General features: G+C 45.7%; 1 protein-coding gene and 1 long non-coding RNA gene across 3 annotated transcripts; one reads left to right on the forward strand and one right to left on the reverse strand.

Moving 5' to 3' along the window:
- Positions 1-114: 114 nt before the first annotated feature.
- On the reverse strand, positions 115-8579 carry LOC132501479 (uncharacterized). Its single transcript, XR_009534244.1, has 3 exons — positions 8494-8579; positions 5433-5502; positions 115-198 (listed from the first exon to the last, which is right to left on the reverse strand). It is a non-coding gene; the product is annotated as an uncharacterized LOC132501479 (long non-coding RNA).
- Positions 8580-9067: 488 nt separating this feature from the next.
- SLC20A1 (solute carrier family 20 member 1) lies at positions 9068-24084 on the forward strand. Of its 2 annotated transcripts, none has more exons than XM_060117059.1 (11): positions 9068-9311; positions 9763-10378; positions 10547-10687; positions 10874-10959; positions 15695-15791; positions 18244-18363; positions 19897-20166; positions 20289-20847; positions 21447-21632; positions 22173-22257; positions 23102-24084. In XM_060117059.1, the coding sequence occupies exons 2-11, from the start codon at positions 10033-10035 to the stop codon at positions 23261-23263; spliced, it is 2052 nt and encodes a 683-aa protein (XP_059973042.1). In that variant the 5' UTR covers positions 9068-9311; positions 9763-10032; the 3' UTR covers positions 23264-24084. The 2 variants fall into 2 exon arrangements, with proteins under 2 accessions (XP_059973042.1, XP_059973043.1); XM_060117060.1 differs by having other exon boundaries at positions 9068-9237.
- Positions 24085-26633: the final 2549 nt, after the last annotated feature.

Genomic DNA, 26633 nt, shown 5'->3' on the forward strand with positions numbered 1-26633 from the left:
TTTTTTTGCGGTACGTGGACCTCTCACTGTTGTGGCCTCTCCCGCTGCGGAGCACAGGCTCCGGACGTGCAGGCTCAGCGGCCATGGCTCACGGGCCCAGCTGCTCCGTGGCATGTGGGATCCTCCCGGACCGGGGCACGAACCCGTGTCCCCCGCATCGGCAGGCGGACTCTCAACCACTGCGCCACCAGGGTAGCCCTATTATGCAGATTTTAAGAGAAAAGAATCAGGGAGCTCTATATGCAAAGATATCTAAAAATGTTAAGAGAAAAGAATCAGGGAGCTCTATATGCAAAGGTATCTAAAAATGTTAAGTGAAAACAACCAGTTGTATAACTGCGTGGTAGGATTTCACTTGATTAAAAAAAGAAACATGGTATGTATTTTATATTATAGAAAAACATAAATACTTTCTATGTGTGTATCACAGGAATTTTTTAAGAAACCACTTTGTTGAGGTATGACTGACATACAAAAATCTGTACATATTTAATTATATTAAATGATGTCATGAGTTCACAAGGAACTGTTAATAGCAGTTATTTTGGGGGTTAGATTAGAAAATTGGGGTTCTAAGTAGGGGCACTTTTAACTTGAAACTCTTCTGTATGGTGTATTTTTTTAAATTTAATTTTTAAAAATTAAAAAAAAATTATCTTATATTGGAATATAGTTGATTAACAATGTTGTATTGGTACAGCAAAGTGATTCAGTTATACATATATGTGTATCTATTCTTTTACAAGTTCTTTTCCCATTTAGGTTATTACAGAGTATTGAGTAGAGTTCCCTGTGCTATACAGTAGGTCCTTGTTGGTTATCTATTTTAAATATAGCAATGTGTATATGTCAATCCCAACCTCCCAAGCTATCCCTTCCCCCCATCCTTCCCCCTTGGTAACCATAAGTTCAGTCTCTAAGTCTGTGAGTCTGTTTCTGTTTTGTAAATAAGCTTATTTGTACCGCTTTTTTTTTTTTAGATTCTGCATGTAAGTGAAATCATATGATATGTCTTTCTCTGTCTGACTTACTTCTCTTAGTATGATAATCTCAGGTATCCATGTTGCTGCAAATGGCATTATTTCATTTTTTTTAGTGGCTGAGTAATATCCTATTGTATACATGTACCACATCTTCTTTATCTATTCATCTGTCATGGACATTTAAGCTGCTTCCATGTCTTGGCTGTTGTAAACAGTGCTGCAATGAACATTGGGGTGCATGTATCCTTTCAAACCATGGTTTTCTCTGGATATATGCCCAGGAGTGGGATTGCTGGATCATATGGTAGCTCTATTTTTAGTTTTTTAAGGAACCTCCATACTGTTCTCCACAGTGGCTGCACCAATTTACACTCCCACCATGTACGGTGTAGTTTTTAACATCTGAACGTATTATTTAGCTTGATCGTTTTTTTAGTGACACAGTTTGTGAATTAAATAGTCAGAAGGCAAATCTGATAAATATGAATATGAATTCTTTTTTTTTTTTTGGCTGCTTTGGGCCTTCGTTGCTATGCGGGGGGCTTTCTCTAGTTGCGGTGAGCGGGGGCTACTCTTTGTTGTGGTGCACGGGCTTCTCATTGCAGTGGCTTCTCTTGTTGCGGAGCACGGGCTCTAGGCATGCGGGCTTCAGTAGTTGTGGCACACGGGCTTCAGTAGTTGTGGTGCACGGGGTTACTTGCTCCGCGGCATGTGGGATCTTCCTGGACCAGGGATGGAACCCGTGTCCCCTGCATTGGCAGGTGGATTCTTAACCACTGCGCCACCAGGGAAGTCCAAATATGAATTCTTATGGGGACAATGGAACAGAGTATTTGAAATTGAGGTCTCTCCTTTTGCTCTCTCTCCCTTATCTGGCCTGAAAGCCTCACCCCTGAAAGTCGCTCCTCTGGTTTACATTGGAGGCAACCCTGGGTGGTGGGAAGAACGCTGGGTTTTGAGTCATTCATCCAGGGCCTGCCACGGCATCCTGTACCAGCCAGCATTCCAGGCCCTGCTCCGCCACTTACCGTGTGGCCACGGGCTCTCCGATTCTCACTTCCCTGTACAGTAGGGTAATAATACTCGTTCTGCCTACATGACACAGTTGTGAAGATGAAACAATGCTTTTGAAGGTACCTGGAGGGTAAGAGCCCTACACAAATATTCAAGGTTTTCAGAAATCATCGTCAGAGGCATTATCCAAGGTCACGGTGAAAAAGTTCAATTCCCTGCAGATGGAGGGTATGGAACAAATTAAATGGACAGTCCTGAAATGAATATATTCGGGGGTAACAGTAGGTTGCCTGCAGGAATAAAGTCACTTTTAGAAAAGAAAACTGGGAAGCAGGGACTTTCCTGGTGGTCCAATGGGTAAGACTCCGTGCTCCTGATGCAGGGGTCCTGGGTTCGATCCCTGGTCGGGGAACTAGATTTCCACATGCATGCCGCAACGGAATCCACATGCTGCAACTAAAAGATCCTGTAGGCTGCAATGAAGATCCCGCGAGCCGCGACAAAGACCCAGTGCAGCCAAAATAAATAAATAAATAAATAAATATTTTTTTAAAAAGAAAGAAAACTGGGAAGCATCTGTGCATAGTGGATGAGACCACCAACTCCAGAAGCATTTCATCTTAACAGATGGTAAGTGCAGTATATAGAAAATTGGGGGACACCCAAATCCAATTAGTATCCAAGTGCATTGAGTGCTAAATGCAAGGTATGAGCCAAGCACTTTACTTATTTAATCCTTATATCAACCCTATTATCTCCACTTTACAGAGGAGGAATGTGAGGCACAGGGAAGTGAGGTAATTTGCCTAAGGTCATAGCAGGGAAATGGTAGAGCAGGATTCTCATTTCAGATAGTCAGCCTAGGTGCTGAACTACTGCGTAGCTAAAATGCTCAGAGTGCTTGCTCAGGAAGATCAGATTTGAAGTAGAAAGTAGTGGTGGCTTTTCAACATCCGACTGAAAAAGAAGGTATTAACATATTGTTTCTAAACTGTCCAGATAACAAGAATCATTATACTTGTAATTGCTTCTCAAACTGTAACGTGCCTATGAGTCCCATGTGGACCTTGTTAAAAATGCAGATTCTACATAGAGAACAGACTTGTAGTTGCCAAGCGGGGTGGGAGGAGAATTGGGAGTTTGGGATTAATAGATGCAAACTAGTATATATAGGATGGATAAACAACAGGGTCCTTCTGTATAGCACAAGGAACTATATTCAATAACTTGTGATAAACCATAATGGAAAAGAATATGAAAAATGTATGTGTATGTATAAATGAATCACTTTGCTGTTTAGCAGAAATCAACACAACGTTGTAAATCAACTACACTTCAATAACAAACTTTTTAAAACGCAGAATCTGATTCTGCAGGTCTGGGGTGGGCCTGAGGTTTTCTGCCAGCTCCCTTGTTGCCGGTCTGCAGACCCCACCTGGAGAAGCAAGGCTCTAGGCAGAGGGCAAGAGGGAAATTGGAAATGGATCTCCCCACTGAAAATGAAGAAACTGGGCTTTGTTAGAACCTCAGTCTTCCGTGCGGCAGTTCCCTACAGCTGAAGCCCCTCCGAGCCCCCAAACATCTGTATTTCTGGGCCTGCGGGGCCGGTCGCTCCCCTAACAGACAGCTTTTTCTCCAGCTTTACCCACTAAGCCCTGGCGGGCTCTTCTTGGGGAGTTTTCTCTTGCCGAGGGGATCAGATGAGTGAGGGACCCTGAGCCAGCTGGGGGACGCCCATGGAGAGCCGGGGGCAGCCTCCTGTGCTCTGGAAATGTTTGCTGAGAGAAGAGCGATGAATCAGAGTGACCTGGATGATGAGCTGTGTGGGCCGGACCAGGGGTGGGAGGTCTGAGGCGGGTGGAAGGTCGACTTTGCCTTCTTGGCTGTTGTGCTCAGGGCTGGTCCCCGGTGTGACATTCTGGGTGTGAGGAGTTTGTGTTTTGTGCGGGCGAGGGCTGGTCAATCTTGTTGCTCTGCCAGGTCCGTACTAGACGTTTCTTCAACGAGTGAAAGATTGAAGAGCCGGGGAAGCAGTGGAGTGCCTGAGGCCGTTGCCCTCTGCCCAGTGTGTGGGAGGGCTGTGGGGATGACTCACACCCTGCTGCCCACTTACTTTCTCAGCCTAAAGCCATGTGTCCGGGGGCATAGTGACAGCAAGCTGACCCCTTGTCCCTTCTGCCACAGGAGTGTCATTACACACAGTTCCTGAGTTTCCAGCAAGTTGCCTTTCTTCCGAGCTTTCCTGATAAGAGCTGAGAAAGTTGGGCCTTGGGGAAAACGGAGTCCCGGTTGAGGTCTCCGGAGAGGCCTTTCTGAAGACGTGTCCAGGAACAACGGGCTTGATCGTTTTTTTAGTGACCACGGTTTGTGAACTAAATAGAATGCAGATCTGATAAATATGAATTCTTTTTTTTGTTTGTTTCGTTTTGGTTTTATTTTTGGCTGCATTGGGTCTTCGGGGCTGCCCGCTCTGTCTGGGTCTGGGTCCACATCACGCCCAAGTGTGTGAACTCAAAACCAAAGGGAAGAGACCAGGGATGAGCAGTCGGAAGGAGGCACATAAAGTCTGGAGTGGGTGGACTAGTCCCCCACCCCTGGTGTTGGCAGAGGAACAGACTGACCCGTTCGTCTGGGCCAAACAAAATGCAGCTCTTTATGGCTGTGGGATGCTGGCCTGAGGCAGCTCTCCACATCAGAGCTTGTCTGTGTGGGTGCTTGAAAGCGTCCCTCCCCTACATTCCCTCTCTCTCCAGAACTGGCCCTGGACCTCGTGGGGGCAGAGCCATGGATACTGGGTGGCCAGTCCTGTTTGACGGGGAGTGAGGAAGTATTTGACGATGGAAGCCAGCCACATCCAGAGCAGGTGGGAGTGTGGTGGCGGGATGGTGATGTGTGGTCCTTACTTGAATCATTATTTTGAACCTATTTCTGTAGGCATTGACTACAGCTGGGTACAAGACAGGTTCCCTTTCTTTCTCTTCTCTCTCTTTTTTGCATGAGATCTCAGTTTCCCGATCAAGGATTGCACCCAGGCCACAGCAGCGAAAGCCCAGAATCTGAACCACCAGGCCACCAGGGAACTCCCCCACGTTTCCTTTCTTGAGAAGTCTGAAGAGAACAGAGTTGTCAGCAACTCTAAGCTATGGTCAGGCCATTGCATCAACTTTCTTTTTGGGAAGAACATGTGCTCTGACTTCCTGCCTCTTACTCTGGAGAAAGGGAGGGCAATCTTGAAGTCAGGTCTCCTAGAAATGCCCTTTTCTATTCTGACAGGGTTGGAAGAGGCTTAAAATACAGGCTGTAAAAGCAACGGAGTTAACAAAAATAAAGAGGAAAGACGGGGGAAGTAAACGGGTTAAGTGCAAAGAAGAGTTACCATCTAAGGGCACCCTATTTGCCTCCGCCCTTACTGACAGCCAGGGAAAAAGCACTTACAGACTCGAAGTTTGTGGGGTTCTTCACTGGTTTAACTGTTGCTTCATTCTCTGTGCCTCAGTTTCTTCGTCTGTAAAATACGGTGAAAGTAGGTCAAGAGAGGTTTATTAGAGCATCACGTGAGCTAACGCATGTAGAGCACCTGACACTGCCTGGCGCAGAGTAACCGTGGTAGATGTTACCACTACTTCACTCGTTTGTGACTGCAGTCAAGCGGAGGGGAGTGGTGGGTAGAGAAGAGGTGGTTTTCCTTTACTCAAAGGCTCCCACCTTCTTCTCCCTGAATGTTCCTCTCCCCTCTCCCATCCAAGTCCTAATGGATGGCCTCTGACACTTCCTTGGATCCCGGTCTGGCTCCACAGTGTTCCCATTCCCCACTGCAGTCCCCCCTCCTCCAAGCAGACCCTTTCCAGGATGCTTCCTTCCTGCTCAGTGAATGGTGACCTCAGATGCATTTCTCCGACTGCAAGCGCCTCTGAGCTCAGAAAGTGCAGAAGTGGTACTGCCTCTTCCTTTTGTCCATGCTTCTGCAGGTCTGGAGGGGCTGACTCCACCCATGGAGTCAGTGAGAGATGGAAGCATCTCCAAGAAAACTCCAAACCCATAGTGCCCAGGTTGGTGTTCAGCGGCACACGGCAGGCTGTCTTGTTCAATTCTTTTTTACTTTTTTGGCTGCACTGCATGGCTTGTGGGATCTTAGCTCCCTGACCGGGGATCGAACCTGGGCCCTCGGCAGTGAGAGCCCAGAATCCTAACTACTGGACTGCCAGGGAATTCTCTGTTCAATTCTCTTTGAGGTGAGGGTGGGTAAAGGACCCTTAAGCTCCTGGGCTCTGTGGCAGGGACTCACCAAAGATTCTGGGGGCAGTTAGGGTCTGAGCCAGGCCAGGCCTCTCACTCCTAGGCCAGAAAGCCCACTCATGTGCCCTGAGGCACACACTATACCCCATCCCACCCCACCAGGGCCCCGGCAGAGGGCCCCAGTTTCTCGTGGCCCCCCATTCTTTATCAGCAATGGGAGAAGTCTGAAAGAGCTTGGCCTGGATGCCAACTCTGACATGTGACACACAGTTCCTTTTAAACATGAGCTCTGCACAGCAGGCCTTCAGCTAGATACTGAATTCAGTAAGAGCGCCGAGATCACACCAGCCACGGAGTAGACATCCTTTCAAAGGACTTTATGGACATTGATTGAGTCCTCACAACAGCCCTAGGAAGTAGCAACTCTTAACCTCTCCCCTTTACAGATGAGGAAACTGAGGCATAGAAGGTACTTGCCCATGGTCATGTGACTAGTGAGTGGCAGAGCAGGCAGTTCGGCTTTATTGTCCATACGTTTAACCACTAGACCAACTGGCTTCGCTAGGGTCCAAGAGAGTGTGTCCAACGCCTTGATTCTAACAGAGAGATGTTATCATTGGGATCTCTGCCCTCTTTCCTGTGTTCAGCCGTAAGGTCAGAACCAGCACCATTTGTGTGTGAATTGGTGGTCCTCATTTTTTCCATCCTTTTCCATTTCCAAGGCACGGTAACTTCTCTCCCTAGGCAGAGCCCTAGCTCTCCTCCCTAATGCGAGGATGAGGCGTCCCAACCATGGTAAGTCCAGGTCTCTAAGGGCTGTACCCCACAGATCCTCTCTCCCCAGGTGAGGCCGCCAGGACCCCACCCCCCACGTCCCTTTACAGCCTGGTTCACTCTGAGTGTCCTCCTAAGGAGGAAGGGTAGAACCCTTCTAGAGCCTGAAGATGTTCACAGAATTCATTTGGGTCGCAAGGGCTATCTCCTGAATCTCTGCCCTAGCACTCTCCTCAACCCACCCCAGGAGGCCTGGACTGTGCTCTTGCCTTGATAGATAGGCACCATGGCTGCTCCACGGCCTTCAATAGACATGGTCCAGCAAGTGTCTGCCAACTGAAAGAGCTAGTGCCACAGACCAGCAAAAGTAGACAGAATGCAAAAAACACACACTGGGAAAAGTTCCAGGCAATTGCCTGAATGACTGCTTTGAAAATTATCGTTTTCAGTGGCAGAACTCTAAGGACCTTTAACAGACCAGTTCTTTCTTTTTTTTTCATAACCTTGAAATGAAGTAAAGGTGGAGGGAGGAGTACAATTTAAGGTGTCAGAATTACATCAGATTTGCACCCCAGGGTCAGTGCTCCCGGACACGCACTTTCTTTTTTTTTTGGACATGACCTTGGGACTTAGAGCTTTGTAAGTTACTCATATAACTCCACCAGATTTTCTAGGCAGGTCAGAGGATACTCCGGTAGAGTTTAAGCCTCCACAGATGACCCGGACATAGGAACGATTTACAACGTCTTCGTTCCTGCTAATCAGTGCCCAGCTGCTAGAGATGGCAAAAGGTCGGGAGGGCTCCAGAACATTCTAAGCCTGGTAAATATTTCTGCTGGGAATTCTTTAATCTCACTACAACCCTGACAAGAGACCATGACCTTAATCTCCCTTGGCATGATTGGTTCGTCTTGAACTTAAGCCAAATAGTGAAATGCCCCTAAATGTGCAGAGCAAATCTTACTAATGTCAAAACTACATTATATACCATGTAGGGGGAGCAGAAATCAATCTGTCTCAAAATAGGAAAGCTTCCGGGATGCAAAGAGAACACCCTTACAACCTTCTACATTCTAAAACAGGAATATTCACGGAAAGAGCAAGACGGAAATTAGCACTCACTGAACTCCTACTGAGCTCTAGTCACATTCACACACGTTAACTCACTTAATCCCCGCTACCAGGTAGGTAGGGATTGTTAACAATTTACATTCCTGAGAGCGCAGTCAGAGAGATCTGGAAGTCGCTCAAGGTGACACGCTGCAGCGAGCAGCAGTCAGGATTTGAATCCGGAGCAGTGTCCTTCCCCACGCGCCACAGCTGCGGCGCAGAAAACGGTCTGCCATGGGGAAACTGACGACTCGCAGCCGCCCTGGGGCTCTGCGCCGTAACTGGGAGACGACCTGGTTCTCGTGACTGCTCAGTCTGTTTTCACCCAAGTGCATGACTGCTGGAGTAAAGCGACCACGTGAGCCCTTTCCCTTACCCGGCGAGGGACAGTGCCTGTCTGGCCAAGGGCAAGTCACAGGTGCGACAACGTGCCGGGACTGCATTCGGAGCCCCGAGGCGCGGGCTCTCCTGCAGCGTCACCGGGAGGACGGGAGGGAGGGAACTCGGCCAGGTGTGGCCTCCGGATGCGGCAGGTCACAAGTGCGCTGAAAGTGCGGCTTGAGGCGCGGCCAGCGCCGTAAAACTGGGCTCGCGCGGGAGGAACTATGACCTTGGTCGCGGCGTCTACAACCCCCGCTTGACGACCTCCAGCGGCAGGGTGAGGGCGCCCCGAGGCCTCCGCCGCTAACCAGCAGGCGCGGCCAGAAGGTGCGGCCAGAAGGTGCCAGGACGCCAGGGAAAGGCCGCAGTGAGGGGGGTGGCCCTCCCCACGTGGACAGACTCCCCTCTGGGGGCGTGGCCGTCGGCGCTGGGCGGGCCAATGATCGCCGCGGTCGGGCTCATCCGGCCGGGCCGCCGGGTTGGCTGGGGCTACGTCATCCCGGGGGCGGGGCTCCTGGGCGGCGCGAGGCGCGGCCGGTCACGCGGTGCGAGGCGCCGGCTATAAGTAGAGGCCGGCGGAGTGCGTTGCTGGAGTGATGGCTGCCGGCGCGTGCTGAGTGCTTTTTTTCCTTCTCGGCTGCACAGGCGTCCGTGGCTGCTTCTTGGGTGGGTTGCCAGCCCCGCCGAGCCATCCCCAGAGCCGCCGCCCCAGGCCAGGCCGTGTGCTCGCCGACAGCAGGTGCGTGCGTCCGTGGCCGTAGCCCGCCGCTGCAGCCTGGACCTCGTCTCCCGCTCGGCCCCTCGTTTCCTTTGGTGAGTGGCGGCGCCACCTTGGAAAGGCTCTTTCTTCTCCCCGGGGCCCGGCGCGGACGCGGCGGCGCGGGGGCTGGCCGGCTGGGCCGGGGCCGGCGGCGCGGTGGGGTTCTGCTTTCGGCGCTACCCTCCCCCCCCACCCCATGCCACCCCGTCCGCCCGCCCGCGGGCCTTTTTGGCGGTCCCCGAGAGGCGCGCGCGGGAACGGCCCTTTTCCGGTTTTCGCGGGGAGGGCGCGCGCGGGCCGGCGGCGCGGGGGCCGGGCTGGGCGCGCGCGGGCCGAGGTGGTCCCCTGCGCCACGTGCCCGCCGCCCGGCGCGTTCCTGCTTGGGGCGCGGGACACCGGATCGCGGGCGGCGGGCACGGCAGGGGCCCCCAGTACCCCCGGTGGGCCGTCGCGGGGTGCGGGACCGCAAGGGCGCGCTGCTATTGTTATCCATCCCCCTTCCAGGATGAACTTGCGTCCTTTCTCTTCTCCGCCATGGAATTCTGCTCCGTGCTTCTAGCCCTCCAGAGCCAAAGAAACCCCAGACAACAGATGCCCATACGCAGCGTATAGCAGTAACTCCCCAGCTCGGTTTCTGTGCCGTAGTTTACAGTATTTAATTTTATATAATATATATTATTTATTATAGCATTTTTGATACCTCATATTCTGTTTACACATCTCGAAAACCGCTCAGTAATTCTCTGATTAATTAAAGAACCACTACTCTAGAGAATGGCATCTACCATGGCAACGCTGATTGCCACTACTATTGCTGCTACTACCGCTTCTGGTCCATTGGTGGACTACCTATGGATGCTCATCCTGGGCTTCGTTATTGCGTTTGTCCTGGCATTCTCCGTGGGAGCCAATGATGTAGCAAATTCGTTTGGTACAGCCGTGGGATCAGGTGTAGTGACCCTGAAGCAAGCCTGCATCCTAGCTAGTATCTTTGAGACAGTGGGCTCCGTCCTGCTGGGGGCCAAAGTGAGCGAAACCATCAGGAAGGGCTTGATTGACGTGGAGATGTACAACTCGACCCAAGAGCTGCTGATGGCCGGCTCTGTCAGTGCGATGTTTGGTAAGTTTTTTATTCGTATTGTCCTGATAGTGGCGGGTGAGGGAATTCTTAATCGTGGGTAGTTCCATTCTTGTGCTCTGCCTTGATTCAGATGATTACATTCAGTAATAATGCACTTCGTACATAGCGGCATTTGTCACGTACTTAATAAAACTTGATGTGTTTCAGGTTCTGCTGTGTGGCAACTAGCGGCTTCGTTTTTGAAGCTTCCCATTTCTGGAACCCATTGTATCGTTGGTGCAACCATTGGTTTCTCCCTGGTGGCGAAGGGGCAGGAGGGGGTCAAGTGGTCAGAACTGATAAAAATTGGTGCGTTTAATTCTCAATGGCTTTTTATTCTTCTTGTCGTGTTACCATGGCGTTGTGTATGGGAGAATATGGTGTCAAATTGGAGGGGTGGGCTAAAGTTTTGAAAAGAGAGAACTAACATTTAAAGTGTGTTTTGGTTCCTGATTTCCATTAGTTGACATTTTTTCTTAATGTGTTCTATTCCAGTGCTGTCTTGGTTCGTCTCACCGCTGCTTTCTGGTATTATGTCTGGAATTTTATTCTTCCTTGTTCGTGCATTCATCCTCCGTAAGGTAATCTTTCTCTCCCCCCATGACTTGTAATAAGTCACACTCAATGGTATTCAAACCGATCGCATTACTGCAAATGTGATCGGTGTGTAGGAGTGTGGCCTTGGAAAGTTAGAAAAATTCTTTGTTTTGTATACCTCTCGTGTGTTGGATTTTCTGAAAGAAGCAAGTTTTCAATACCCAAGAAGGCATTTGGGAAGGAAAAATTGAACACTGTAGTGTGCCAAGACATTGGAGAGACTGAAAGAAAAAATTAAGGAGATGTCTTTGGAGTGGCTTTGTTTACCTGCATGCAGATTACTACTTTAAATCACCATCATATGCAGGCCAGTCTGCACTGTAAGCTTAGGGTTCAGCACATCACAATGTCCTGGGTGACTTTCTTAGCTGCCAGTTAAAGTGGAGCAGTTTGGGTCCTTACATAGTTTTTTCTAGAGTGTTGATTATCGAAACCAGCTTGTAAGCTTCATGGTGGATACCCTACCTCTCAACAGTGACTTGACTCTGATAGCTCAGAATAGGTAAAAAGGAACCAGTAAAGGTAATTTTCGTTTTGCTTTTCTTGGCAAAAAAAAAAAAAAAAAAAATTCCAGACAGCCATTTAATTTCCTGTCCATTTGAAAATCCCTTTTGAGGGACCTGAGAGCATTTTTTTAAATCAAGAAGTCTGATGCTGGCTCCAAAATAAATGTAGACAACAAGGGATGTTGTCGTTGGACTGAGTTACAGTAAGAATAAATGCTTTTTTCTCAGGAAACAAAGTTGTCCTTTTCCTGAGGTGAATGGCTTTTAACGGTCCATTGTAAGTTCTTAAAAATTCTTCTGAACTGGAGAAATCTGAGTAAAGGGAGATAGGTAGCTTAATCCCAAGGGGTAAGAATGTATTCAGAGCCGTTTGTTTGATCTAGTTCTAAGCTTCTCTAGGGAAGGATATGTAGTTTTCTATAGAAATTCAATAACTGGTAAAGTGACTCACTAATCACTATTTACCGTGGCCTGAGTCTGGCAAAAGATAGCAGTGTAATACTTGGAAAACTTGAAACCTCTATAGCTTGGTATAATTTGAGAGTAAACAGTTCGTTGATACTAACGGACTCAAAGTTTGGCATTGTCTTATTTAGCAAGCAGGTAATGAATAGCGCCTACTCCCCACAGCTGTGGAATATGATAATGTGATACTTCCATTTGAAGCTTAGTAGTAGTCAGGGATCAGAACTCTTCGTATTTTTAGAGCTGTATAGCTTGCTCCTTACCAGAGAAGCAGGAGAATTGCTAGGATCCCCTGTTATGGATTTGTGCTCATAAAGGTTTACACTGGGTCTTTGTGGATTATTGAGAGACAGATTGTTCCGATTCTGGAGAGGCTTTGTGTGCCTCAAGCCAAAACAGACTTCTTTTCTGGAGGAGGAATGGTCATACTTTCAGGTGCAAAGTGGGATTTTCAGGTCCCCAGAACTCTCATTTGGGGAATGCATGCCAGGCATTTTTATCCTCAGTTAGAGACCTTAAGTTAGATATATTAACTTCTTAATTATATATTCCTCATGGGGTATGAGGATGGACATGATCAAGAATGATTGGAATAGGTCTTCCCTGGTGGTCCAGTGGGTAAGACTCTGTGCTCCCAATGCAGGGGGCCCGGGTTCAATCCCTGATCAGGGAACTAGATCACGCATGCATGCTGCAACTAAAGAGTTCACATGTCGCAACTAAGAAGTCCACATGCCACAACTAAAAGATCCTGTGTGCTGCAACTAAGATCCGGCACAGCCAAAATAAATAAATAAATATTAAAAAAAAAAAGAACGATTGGAATACTGTTTAAAACTATTCAACATGGACTTTGAGAATCTGTCCACACACACACAGACAGGCACATACTCTTGTGTTTAATCTACCAATAACATGAATTTTTAGGTCATGAGGCTGAATATTTCTGGTTACTGTTAGATTTTAAATCTCAAGAAAACATCTTTACACTAGTAACCTTTGGTGGTCTTGGCTGTTAAAAATCTAAATATTTGACCATTAAGATACTTTCCAACTAAAGATTCTGTTTTGGAAATTAACATTAAAAGTGCTTTTAAAAATTTTCAATTTTCTGAATGTTCCAAGGGTGTTAGGTAGTCTAGTAGGAAAAAGCAGAGTGGAGGTTAAGGATTGGGACAATAAACAAGGAATAGGGGAAAAAGGGAGTTTTCCTGTTGAGTGTTTAAATTCTAGTCAAAGAAAGTGGGCCTTTCAGCATTCTCCCTTCTGTCAGGAATCTCATTAAATACATCTAGGGCATCTTTTCAAACTCAGGAACTTTTTTCTTTAGTTTACTGGAACGTCCGATGTATAAAAAATGAACTATTACGATTGAAAATGGGTTATGAAGACCCCCTTTCCCATTCCATATAACTGGATGATGAGATATTTACTTATAGGTAAAGTTTTAAGTGTTAGGTGAGTCATATGGTGGTAAACATTCAATAAAATGTTAGCCCTGGTTACCTCCTGGGGGAGTGGCTAAGAGGAGTTTGGAGGTAGCAAAAGGGAGAAAGAGAAGCCCCTGCAAATGTCTAGAACCCTTATGGATTTTGATTTCGGGGGCTGGTCTTAGGTTCCTTGGAGAATTTCTTAAAAGCACAGATAGTTCTTAGAAGAAAAATGTATATACACCTCAGGTTCATAACCTTACTGACTACCCTTGGGGGGGGACCCGCATGGTTGAGTTACTCAGAGATGATGAGGGTTTTTTTTCCTTTTAGTTAATTAATTTTTGGCTGCGTTGGGTCTTCGTTGCCTCATGTGGGCTTTCTCTACTCGTGGCGAGCGGGGGCTACTCTTCGTTGCAGTGTGCGGGCTTCTGACTGGTGGCTTCTCTTGTTGCGGAGCACAGACTCCAGGCGCGCAGGCTTCAGTAGTTATGGCACGCGGGCTCAGTAGTTGTGGCTCGTGGGCTCTAGAGCGCAGGCTCAGTAGTTGTGGCGCACGGGCTTAGTTGCTCTGTGGCATGTGGGATCTTCCCGGACCAGGGCTTGAACCCGTGTCCCCTGCATTGGCAGGCGGATTCTTAACCACTGCGCCACCAGGGAAGCCCTGATGCTTAGGTTTTATTGGCTATTTTTGTTTTGACCAATTCCCTACCTGTAGCATTCTCTTAAACTACAGATAGGGAAGGTAATATTCAGAGTGGTTTTCGTCGAGGGCCCATCTCTGCTGATGTGGAACGGCATCTCTACTTTCTGTTTCCTTGATCTTAAGCCATTACCTCACTCTTCTGATGTATTTATGATTCTTTTCCTTGTCTATTCCTCCCCAAGATTTTCCATTGGATTGTGATTCAAGATAGCATCAAACCTTCGGGCTAACAACATCTTTAAAGTTGAGCCTTCTCACGTATTCAGATCTGTGCTCTTGTTTTTAACTCCTGTTTCCAGTCACACTGGCTGGCCTCCTTGCTGTTCCTCAGGCAATTCAAGTGTTTGCCTCAGGGTCTTTGTACTTTCTGATGTCTCTGGGATATTCTGCCCTCCAGATAGCCTGCTCTCTGGCTGCTCTTTTTCTACCCCTGCGTGTGTACCTGGCTTAATGGCTTGTTGACCTAACACATTTGTGTCTTTGCTCCACTGATGGTCTTTGGACTATCTCCCGCCCCCCCGCCCCCCAAGAATTAAAGTGTGCGCCTCCTTCCATCACTGCCTCCTTCCCCTTCTTTTTTCTTCATGGTGTGATTCTGTACTAGAATGTAAATGTCAGTTCTGTGAGAACAGGAACTTTGTCTCATTCACTCCCATATTTTAGTGCTTGGCACACAGTCTGTTAAATGAGGAGGTGACCTAGTGTACGATTGATTTTTATCTTCACACTTTGGTAAATCATTAGTTGTGGCATATTTATCAAATGTCTAGATAAGATGGTTGTTGCTGGTATATTCTACTACATGTTTTGTTTTTAAGAAGTCATTGCAGGTATAAAGTCAGGTAAGAAATGTCATATCTCATAGTCTGTTTCTTGATCTCTCATATAGTGCATTTTCAGGTGTGTGCTCAGATTTATATCTGGACATGAGGTACCTTAGAGCACTGGGGTTGAAACTGATTATTCAGGACATCACCACTCACTAGTAATGGGTAGTCTTGTTAAGAATAACAGCAACAGGGACTTCCCTGGTGGCGCAGTGGTTAAGAATCCGCCTGCCAATGCACGGGACACGGGTTCGAGCCCTTGTCCGGGAAGATCCCACATGCCGCGGAGCAGCTAAGCCTGTGCGCCACAACTACTGAGCCTGCGCTCTAGAGCCCGCGAGCCACAACTACTGAGCCCGTGTGCCACAACTCCTGAAGCCCTCGTGTCTAGAGCCCATGCTGTGCAACAAGAGAAACCACCGCAATGAGAAGCCTGCACACCGCAACAAAGAGTAGCCCTCGTTCGACACAACTGGAGGAAACCCAAGCGCAGGAACAAAGATGCAACGAAGCCAAAAAAAACCAATAACAGCAACAAAAACCTAACCAACCCCAAACGTTAAACCAAACACAAACTTAAATTCAGATGGACGTAGAAGATGAGATCAGCCTTGGTAGGGGAACTTCCAGGAGCAAATGTAGGAAAAGACCATTTGGCCTTGGAAGCTACTATGGAGAGATAGTTATTGGAACTGATTCCGGAAGCTGCCCTTTGGTTCTATGGAAGTGGGTTAAGTTTTTACAGCTTTTAAGATCTTGATCTTAGTGATAATGATATTTTACAGGCAGATCCAGTTCCTAATGGGTTGCGAGCTTTGCCAGTGTTCTATGCCTGCACAGTTGGAATCAACCTCTTTTCCATCATGTACACTGGAGCACCTTGTAAGTACATATCAGAATATTTAAATGTGAATTTAAAGTTGTTTCTAAAACTTGCATTAAATGCCCAATTTACCCCTTTTTGTTTACAGGGCTGAAATCTCCTAGAAGGTGGCTGGCCTGCGCCCATTTCAGAAGGCTGCAGGCTAGTGTATGCTGAGTTAACCTAGATAGTTTTTCAACCAAAGAGACCTGCTCAGATTCTAAATCACTACAGACCTTTACTCTTTAGTCTTCACAGGATCCACCGATAGATAATTTGATCTTCTCCCTCCCTCTTTCCTATCTATGCTAAAAATACCGGAATTGATGTTACCTCGACTACTGAAGAGTCATTAGTTATACTTGGTCTTCGATAATCAGTCATTTAGGACTGGTTTGCTGGATATTCTCATTTTTCTCTCCCAAGTGGAGCTCCTTTTTGTTTCTAAATTTACTCCCCTGAATCTGCTTGAATGAGAAGAGTTGGGATGTTTAACACCTGCCCTAAGTGCACTTGGAAGAAGAATTCATGCAGCTAAGAGGAAAAATATTTGTGAGAATATAAAGATTGAAATGTTGATTACTTTTATGTTGGAACGAAGGCAAAGCATGGATTAAATTGTGATACGTGTTTCATTTAGCAATTGAAAAAGATTGATAACCTGTAACTTGTCAGACAGGACAGTACATGTCTTGATCAGTCAGTTTTCCCGTCTAGGTTCATTTGGCTTGATGGCCTTTGATCCGTCAAGTCAGTGGCTTTCAGTCTTTTGACTGTTGGGACACACTGGAAGAAAGACATTGTACATTGCTGACCAGCACACACATACTTAGAGAGGGAGGGGGAGAGAGGGAAAGATAACTGGAATAGTATCTTGAAGCTCCTTAACCCTACTATGTGCTATGCACTCATATTTGCAAGTATTCTTTTTAGCTTTTTAAAATGCTCATTGTGGCCCACCAAATTGATTTCATTTCTGACTAATGGATTGTAACTTGCTTTGTAAACCTCACTGCAGTAATAAGTCACTGACCAAAAATGGAGTTAGCTAAGTATTTTTAACCATGTCTTTGTTAGAATAATCAGGAAAGAAACTGGACAACTTTATGAGGATATTGATCTTATTTAGGGGATACCAGACTCCTTACCAAATGCTACAGGCAAAGGAAAGCTTGCCTGCTGCCTTTCCCTTCTGTTTTAAATTGGCTTCTTCATGTTAAACTAAAAAAGTCTCCATGAGGCTCTAAGCACTGATGCTTTATGTGGTAGCAAAGCTCATAGTTCAGTGAAACTAGAAACTTGCATTTCCAGTCGTCTTTGAAAAGGGAACGTGGATAGTTTTGTCCTGTCCTTTGGTCGATCATTTACAAGAAAAACCAGTCTCATTTCCCTTTTTTGACTTGGGACGTAGGCAAGTTTAAATTGTGATTCAGAGATTGATTAAATTTCATGTATATTTTAGTTTGTGTGACTAACTACATGATTAGAATTGATAGCAGGAATTAAAATGGAAAGCTTTAGTCATTACAGAACTTTGGTTTTGAAGGGACCTCAACTTATATCTGATTTTTAAATACTAACCATTTTGAGGAACAATAGAATTTCCATTTTATAAGTAATTCCTAATAAGCAAAACAACCACAAGTAACTAAGCTGTTCTTGGATAAACCACAGATCATTATAACATCTTTTAGGTTTAAATAGTGTTCTGTAGTGCTTTGCTTCTGTTATTAAATATAGACGAGGGACTTGTAGGCTGTTGGCATTTAAGTGATAACCAGATGACTAGTTAATGATCCCTGAGCAATGTGAGAAGTAGGCATGTCTCTGTTTAAGATGTGGCTTGTTAGTATGATTACCGTTCTACTATTTTCTTTTTGTGAAAGACAGCCCTTTGAACTATTCTTATCCCTTGATAGATAAATGTATCTTAGTTTGATAATGCGTCCTAAGAGAGAATCTTGCTCTAAAGGATTTTGCTAGTACAATGGATGTGATAACTTCCACAGAGAACTAATTATATCAGTATGAGAAAGGTGACGACTGGGGCACTTTCCTTTTCTAACGTTGAAATCTTATGTGCAAACATAACGTGTGGCCGCTCCCATCTGGAGGCTGGGCAGTGGAAAGCTTCCATTTTTTTTCATAGCTAGTTGCAGATCCTCAGTGTAGGAATCTGTCTTCTAAAGCAAAGAAAGGAAAAAGCCTAGTATGTGAAGGAGCTTGGGATATGTCAGTCTAGCAGGTGTTTAAAGTAGGCCAGACTGGTGTGGATTTCAGATGCTATGGGATTTTTCTCCCAAATCTGTATAGCCACTAACACAGTAAATCCTGTGGACCTAAGGCTGGCAACAGCTGTAAAGGGTGATGGGCTGGCTTGGGGAACCCCAGAGTCCCCAGAGGAGGGTTTACACGTTATTACAGGGGGGCAGTTGCCCTGGGGTTTTCAAGATGCACCATTTTATCTCCTAGTGCTGGGCTTTGACAAACTTCCTCTGTGGGGTACCATCCTCATCTCGGTGGGATGTGCAGTTTTCTGTGCCCTTATCGTCTGGTTCTTTGTATGTCCCAGGATGAAGAGAAAAATTGAACGTAAGTAACAACTTGTAGCAGAAAATTTTAACTAGTAATGTGCTTGCTTCTTTGTGTTTAGCCATCTGTAAAAATCCACTACTTGGATAGATTGGTAAAGCCAGAAAATTTACATGGAAATTTGCGGATACAGGTTTATTGTCCAAACTGTGTTCTTATTAACTTAAAATGACCTGAGACCTAGTCATAAGGCATATTTGACCTTATTTGGGCCGCCAGACAAGCTAGGCACTTAATCTCTTTTTTCTTTTCTTACTGTACCTTGATCACTTGCCAGTGACATGCTAGATAAATACAGAGAAGTTGTAGTCTACATTAATTGAGAAGGATGAGGATGCCTTAATGAGAAATGAAAGGTAGGTGTGAAATATCTTCACAGGAAACATTTACCAAAACGCATGCCTTCAGACTCAGATATTCAGAGCTATGCTAATACATTATCTGACTTTAGATTTGGTTAATTCTCAGAATTGGAGAACAGATTCCAGAGGTAGCCATTTTCAGGTGTCATGAAGGGATCATTTAGACCGTTACTGTATGTAGTATTTCAGTATAATCAAATATGGCATACGTTTTGCTTAGTATAGGTCTTAATTAAATCTTGTATTCCTTTCCTTATTACTTGAACTCTCTTGAGATGATCTTTTTCTGCCCTTTTCATCTGTAAATGCTCGGGTAGTGATTTAAGTTTGTTCTTTGAAGAAGCGGAGGGCTGCACAGACTGCAGTAGTACCAGGAGAGTGCTGCGTCATGCAGCTGTGCTCAGGAGCCTCCGAGAGGCTCTGCGCTAGTCTGGCGGCCTTCAGGACTTCGTGACCTTGATTCTCCCTCAGTCTGGGAGAAGATGAGACAGGTCTTGCTAATGTTCTATATCCTGGTTGGTAGCTTGACTGGGATTCCTGAATGAACACGGAAACAGACTGGGCATTGGTACAGAGGCAGAAAACATTCCCACCTGGTCATGGAACCTTGAACCATATGGCACATGTCTTTGTTTTCTAGAGGTGGAAATTCATCACCTTTAGTTGCCTGCGTTGAGCTGTGTCATTTTGCTTGAACTCACAGGCTGAAATTTGGGGCCAGTTTTGAAAAAGGACGTGCACTAGATGCAGTCGGAATTTTCAGTTAGCTGTCAGCCCCATGCTTGAGCTCCTTTCCCCTCAGAAGGGGTCAGCAGGAAGCTCAGAATGGTTTCTACTTTTGTGAAGGGTTCTATAAAGAACAAAAATTTATAGCAGAGTCCACAGAGCCTAAAAGATTTTACCACCTGGCCCTTCACTGAAAAAAACTTTGCAACCCCTAGTAATAGGGTGTTCTGCATTTGTATTGCTGGTTTCTTCCCAAGTGAGAGATTAAGCGATACGGCAAATAAAGCAGACAGGAAAATTATCCTGAATTTTCACTGAAGTTTACATGTGTTCTTACTTTGAGAAGGATTTTTTTTTTTTTTTTTTTTTTTTGAGGTGAGGGGAAGGGGAAATGTAGAGCAAGTTAGTTTGGTCAAAACCAAACAAAAACATCCTTCTTTTCTAGGAGAAATCAAGTCTAGTCCTTCTGAAAGCCCCTTAATGGAAAAAAAGAATAGCTTGAAAGAAGACCATGAAGAAACAAAGTTGTCTCTCAGCGATACTGAAACCAGGAATCCCGTTTCAGAGGTAGGGTCAGCCACTGGGCCCCTCCGGGCTGCAGTGGAGGAGAGAACGGTCTCGTTCAAACTTGGAGACTTGGAGGAAGCTCCAGAGCGAGAAAGGCTTCCCAGCGTGGACCTGAAAGAGGAAACCAGCATAGATGGCACCATGAACGGTGAGTGGACTCTTCCTCGGGTGGGGAAAGGCGAGTTTCCCTTTGTTAGCAGTTCTGCTGCGAGGCTCTGTGTTCGGACTTGACGCCCTTGGCATTGAGTGTCACCTTTTGGTCTTGGCCAGGTGCAGTGCAGTTGCCTAATGGGAACCTAGTTCAGTTCAGTCAAGCTGTCAGTAACCAGATGAACTCCAGCGGCCACTATCAGTATCACACGGTGCATAAAGATTCCGGCTTGTACAAAGAGCTGCTCCATAAGCTGCATCTTGCCAAGGTGGGCGACTGCATGGGAGACTCTGGCGACAAACCCTTGAGGCGCAATAATAGCTACACCTCCTATACCATGGCAATTTGTGGCATGCCCCTGGATTCGTTCCGTGCCAAAGAAGGTGAGCAGAAGGCTGAAGAGATGGAGAAGCTGACGTGGCCTAACGGAGACAGCAAGAAGCGAATTCGAATGGACAGTTACACCAGCTACTGCAACGCCGTGTCTGATATTCACTCGGCGTCCGAGATCGACGTGAGTGTCAAGGCCGAGATGGGTCTGGGCGACAGGAAAGGAAGCGCCAGCTCTCTAGAAGAGTGGTGTGACCAGGACAAACCGGAAGTGTCTCTCCTCTTCCAGTTCCTGCAGATCCTCACGGCCTGCTTTGGGTCATTCGCCCATGGTGGCAATGACGTCAGGTCAGTCGATTATGATTCTTGGCGTTGCTCGTGCTATTTTTATGCCGCCTAATCCTTTTATAAGGCTCTGCTTGTGGCCTTGGTACTTACACCGCCCGTGGGACACCGAATAATGTAGAAAGGGTGAGGTAATAGCAATTAATTGACTTAAAAAAACAGGAAGAGAAATTTTTTCTTCAGAGAGATTACAAAGAACATGTTTGTTTCTGTCGGTGATAAACACACACATCTTTCACAGAGAAGCCTTTTGTCGAGATGGGAGCCGGGTCTTTGATGGAATCACTGCCCCCTAGAATGAATTTGTAGGTGGTTAATCCTAGTTCTGTGGTTTGTCACCTGTTCATTGGAACCCAAAATTTGCTTTAGTTGGGCCTGTAGGAAGACAGGCCACCAGATGTGTGGCGTTTCCCCTCTGAGAAGAGCTCTCATTTTCTTCTGTTGTGTATGTTGGGGTTCCATTTATTTCCTTTGAAAGAAAGACCAGTTTCTAATGAAAGCTTTGCTTTAGAAGAAGACTTAGTAAATCAGTTAACAAATAGATTCTTGCCAAGTTTTAGTTTTGCCTGAAAAATCATCCCTGCCCTCTTTTTTTCTTTCAGCAATGCCATCGGTCCTCTGGTTGCTTTGTATCTGGTTTATGACACGGGAGATGTTTCCTCAAAAGTAGCAACACCAATATGGCTTCTGCTCTATGGTGGTGTTGGTATCTGTATTGGTCTATGGGTTTGGGGAAGGAGAGTTATCCAGACCATGGGGAAAGATCTGACGCCAATCACACCCTCTAGGTAAGTTGGTAAAGCAGGTCTTATTAGGTTAATGCTCATTTTCTTAAGATACGTAATACTGTACAGTGCTACTGCATAAAGTAACCATGTTTGTATAAGTTCCCGAGGTTACTCTCTCTTTGGTGTGAACTTTTTAGATTTTCCTTATCGTCTGGCCCTTAAACGTAATTTATTCAACTCCAGTGGGCTCTTTAAAAAAATAACTTTTGAGAAAGATGTGTGTGCTAAGACTTAACTACCTGTGTGTATTTGGCTTTTATCTCTGTCTTTATGGAGCCAACACTGATGTTTACTAAATTCAAAGTAAAAGTGCAAAAGCTTTAAGAATGGGCTTCCAGAAGACCTTAAAACCTCAAACGCTGGAAAAGAGGAGTCTCGTGGCCTGATTTAAAGCAGGTTTCAGGAGTTAGAGCAAACTAAAGATGTTGGTGGAGTTTCTGTCACCGGGTCGAGCACAGCGAGAGTGCGTGAACTTTGAGGTGGTGCTAACTGACCAAATGTAAGTTCCGTTCTTGACAAGTGATCTATTCGTGTCCACAGCGGCTTCAGTATTGAACTGGCATCTGCCCTCACTGTCGTAATTGCATCGAATATTGGCCTTCCCATCAGTACAACACATTGTAAAGTAAGTGTAATGTAGAGGTACTGTGTCTTTTGAGTGGTTTTCGTAGATACGTTGAGAGGTATTTTTTTGTTCTTTTTGTTTTTCGGTTTTTTTCCTTTGATAATTTGGTGTTATACCGTGGGCGTCTGGAAGAGTTCACAAGTTGAGGACAAGTTGACTGTAAGAATGGAAATACACATTGTGCAATTTCTAGTGTCTATTACTTTTATTTAAGCAGATAGTGTATTTCCTCCCCCAACGGTGCCAAAGCCCCTTTTATAGAGGTAGCACGTCTGTGAGGCTTGTTGGACTGTGGAAGGGTAGTTCATTTGAAGCAAGCATATATTCAGAGCATCTCAGGATTGAAGTCCTGAGAAACTTACTGAATCCTGAGGCTGCTTGATGACCATCTAATAACCATAGGATAACTATAGGGAAAGGAAGAAACTGGCTTCCTTAAGGGAATTTAAGTTGGTTCATCATGGAGCCTTGGAGTCATTCTTTTTTTTTCCAGGGAGATCTACGGGTGATTGGCTATTAGGTCTAATAGCAGCCTCCCTCTAGAATCTTTGGGAAACCTAAAACTTAAAGGAATCCGTTATTAAAGCAGTTTTTATTATTATTAATGTAGTTCATTAAATTACAGCAGCTCAGAGGGGAAAAGGGAGTTTTCTCTTCCCTGTTTTACCCCAATTAGCACAGATTCCATGATTGGATTTTACATTGCCTTCATCTTGTTACAAACCAGCTTTCATGGATCGGTCCAGCAGTCTGGGGCTCCTTACCTACGTGGAGTCATGGGTCTGTTGAACAAAATGCCATTGGTGCTTGAGTAACCAGTTTCTTTGACTGTTTTCTCCCGTAGGTGGGCTCTGTCGTGTCCGTTGGCTGGCTCCGCTCCAAAAAGGCTGTTGATTGGCGACTCTTCCGCAACATTTTCATGGCCTGGTTTGTCACCGTCCCCATTTCTGGCGTGATCAGTGCTGCTATCATGGCAGTCTTCAAATATGTCATTCTCAGAGTGTGAGGCTGCTTGAGATGAAAATTCGGGTCAGTGTTTGGGACCACCGTACACATTCCTGTTCCTTTGAAGAATGATTACAGTGTTATAGAGGACTGACAGGAGTCTCTTTAAAGTTTGGGAGCTGTGGGAGGGAAGCGATACTTGTGCTATAATTGCTTTTGTGCTAAATATGACTTGTCTCAAGATTAGCTATGTAAAGGAGCCAGGTTTCTGCTGGTTCCTGTTGAGGTTCCTTTTCCTTCTGGGCTGTGAATTCCTGTATATATTTCTCTACTTTTTGTATCAGGCTTCAATTCCATTATGTTTTAATGTTGTCTCTGAAGATAACTTGTGATTTTTTTGTGTGTTTGTTTGTTTTGTTTCGTTTTAAAACAACCATTCAGAGCCATTTGACAGAGTGTGCTCTGCTTTGTTGGTTTCACCAGCTTCTGCCCTAACACGCACAGGGACTTAACAGCAAACACCGTAACCGAAGCTTCCCTTGTAGTCTCTTAGAAAAATAGTCGTTTGTACCCTGCCCTCCTGTCAGTAGTGGCAGGTTCTATTGGCATACGTGACCTTCTTATAAGGACAAGGTTCTTCGGACACAGTGAAAATTTAAGTTAGTAGTAACTTCTTTGCAAGCAGTTCACTGGCTATTATTGCTAAGAAGAAGTAGGAAGAAAAATCCTTCTGGCAGCCTTGGTTATTTCTTTAAGATTTCTGGCAGTGTGGGATGGATGAATGCAGTGGAAAATGAACTTTGGGTGAGTTAAATGGGCCAGCCTTCCATGTTCATCTGTCTACCTCTTAACTGAATAAAAAAGCCTACCGTTTTTAGAAAACATGTCTCATTGGTTTTGTTCATATATTTGAAGCATCTGAGCTCCCGATCAGTCAGCCTTATGCAAGTCTTAGGAGAATGTGATATCTTAACAAGTGAGAACTGCCCTCTAGCAAAGTACCCCACTCCGCCCTGGTATGTTTCTTGTGATCCCAGAATATACATGATATTCCTCCATGGGGCGTTTCTAACTGTTTGGTATTTTTTACCAGCACATCCTAGACATTTCCATGTTAGCACGTATCCACTCATTGTCTTTAACAGCCACCAAGTTTTCCTGTTTGAATGGATTATTTTGTTTTACTAGAGCCTTATTTAGATTATTTGTAGCTTTGCTGTTACAGAGAATGCTAAAATGAGTGTTTGTGTTTCGTGTGTGCAGCTCAGCTTCATTTAAAAATTCTCAGTGTTGGATTCTTCAGTCTTGACCCATTATCTCTTTTAGGCTTGATCAGGACAGTTAAGCAAAAGTGCATGGCTTGGGGCTTCCCTGGTGGCGCAGTGGTTGAGAGTCCGCCTGCCGATGCAGGGGGTACGGGTTCATGCCCCGGTCTGGGAGGATCCCACATGCCGCGGAGCGGCTAGGCCCGTGAGCCACGGCCACTGAGCCTGCGCATCCGGAGCCTGTGCTCCGCAACTGGAGAGGCCACAACAGTGAGAGGCCCGCGTACCGCAAAAAAAAAAAAAAGTGCATGGCTTTGCAAACTAGATTGATGGGTCCTGTCCTTAGACTTTTAGCAAGATGCTTTTTAGAAGCCAGACTGCAACAAGGATAAGGTTATGCTTGCCTGACCTGTGCCTGAGAAATTGGACCACTGGTTGTATACCTGCCATGGATTCACTTAGTAAATGTTCACCATTTCACGTCAAGCACTGTGCTAAGCTTTTTGTATACATTTAATTCTCAAGACCTTTTGCAGTAGTTCTTAACATTATTTTGTAGATGATGAAAGATACTGAACTGTATCTTTCCTAATCTTAAGAGAATGGGCAGGGACTTCCCTGGTGGTCCAGTGGGTAAGACACCACGCTCCCAATGCAGGGGGCCCGGGTTCGATCCCTGGTCGGGGAACTAGATCCCACATGCCACAGCCAAAGGTCCCGTGTGCCGTGCAACTAAGACCTGGCGCAGCCAAAATAAAGAGAATGGACAGCCCCAGGCTAGCTGAAGGAAGCCATGTGACTATTTGAGGAAGGAGAAGGGGGCCTGGGGTAAAGCGGAACCTAACAGTAAGCCCAGAACTGAGGGTCTGCAGGAGACCCTCTGAGTTTTGGTGCTGGCTTCCTTTCCTGGTGCTACATGACCTCACACAAACCCAGATCCTGTCTTTGCCCAGTGATTAAATGGAGAGTAGTGACTCTCCCCAAGATTTTCCCCTTGGCCCAGGAGAGGACAGCTGAGGAAGTACTTGAACCAAGGATGTGTTTCTCTAGGAAGAGCAGCTAGATCTGGGGAAGAGGAACCCCAAGAGCTAGTAAGAGGCCAGAGGGGATCTGTATTTCCATGAGTGGTAATAGTTGCTGTGGGCCAGGGACACAGGCTGGTGAGAACTCTGGCCTGTTTCTCTTGGGCATTAGATGTTGCCTTTTTTTTTTTTTACTCTTCCCCCCATCCAAGCTATTGTCATCAAGGTTGCATGTATGCATAATAAAGTAGTCAAGTGATTCAACAAGGCTTCTGTGGAACAGGGATCTCCCAGCATCATTTCCCTCTTTCCTGAGGCAACCACTTGCTTTTCTTTTGGTATTTGTATTACTATTTGGCCCTTTCAGTTTTTAGCTCTTGATGTCCCGTAGTGAAAAATGATGTTTAGTTTTAGTCTTCCACTGTTATCATACACAGACCCTAACCTCCTACCTTTGCTGTATAATTTGGTCTTAATTTTGGTAAGATCGAAATTGAGAGTATTTAAAAAATATCACTGAGCTGCTGAGTCTTACAGTACGTATACTGTGATCATTTTGTTTGCCCTGGAATAAGCTCTATTCCCTCACCCCCTTTTTTTTTTATTAAGTACTTGTCACCCTTTTAGGACTATCAGAAGCAACAGGAAAGTTCCCGATATTTTAGAGAAGCTTCACTCACAGCTTCTGATCTGTTCCAGTCTAGACAAGTTTCACATCTGCATCCTAAAATTTCCCTCTGCCATTCTGGGAATTTCTTTTACCTCCTTTGTTGGATTTCCTATTTTCTATAGCCCATGTTTTTGTTTTTTCTTGGTTTATTCCCCTGTTTTGGGGGAGAATACCCTGTAGCTGCTTCCTGAGAAAGACTCTCGGGTGGTAAAGGCCTAATTGCTCAGAGTTCTGGGGCTCACTGGGGCAAAGGTCACTGTGTATTTTAGTCTCCCTGTTTTCAGTACCTTGTTTTTTTGCGAGGTTCCGAACGCACGCGTTCAATACCACAGTTTTTAGGTAAATAACACCAGTCCCCCAATAACACGGTTCAGATTTCAGTTGCCGTGGTGTATTTTAACTGAGGGATCGCGTACAGTACAAACTTCAACGCTAGCTCTTTGGTCCACAAATCCCATTTCCAAAGGAACAGAT

This window comes from Mesoplodon densirostris, chromosome 14 (assembly GCF_025265405.1).
Source record: "Mesoplodon densirostris isolate mMesDen1 chromosome 14, mMesDen1 primary haplotype, whole genome shotgun sequence".
NCBI classification, from domain to species: domain Eukaryota; kingdom Metazoa; phylum Chordata; class Mammalia; order Artiodactyla; family Ziphiidae; genus Mesoplodon; species Mesoplodon densirostris.

Bases quoted from the DNA above. Each gene is read 5' to 3' on its own strand.
- SLC20A1 (XM_060117059.1), top strand. From the start codon at position 10,033: ATGGCATCTACCATGGCAACGCTGATTGCCACTACTATTGCTGCTACT. The intron at 20,167-20,288 runs GTGAGTGGACTC...GGTCTTGGCCAG, and splicing joins CATAGATGGCACCATGAACG to GTGCAGTGCAGTTGCCTAAT. The intron at 20,848-21,446 runs GTCAGTCGATTA...TTTTTCTTTCAG, and splicing joins CATGGTGGCAATGACGTCAG to CAATGCCATCGGTCCTCTGG.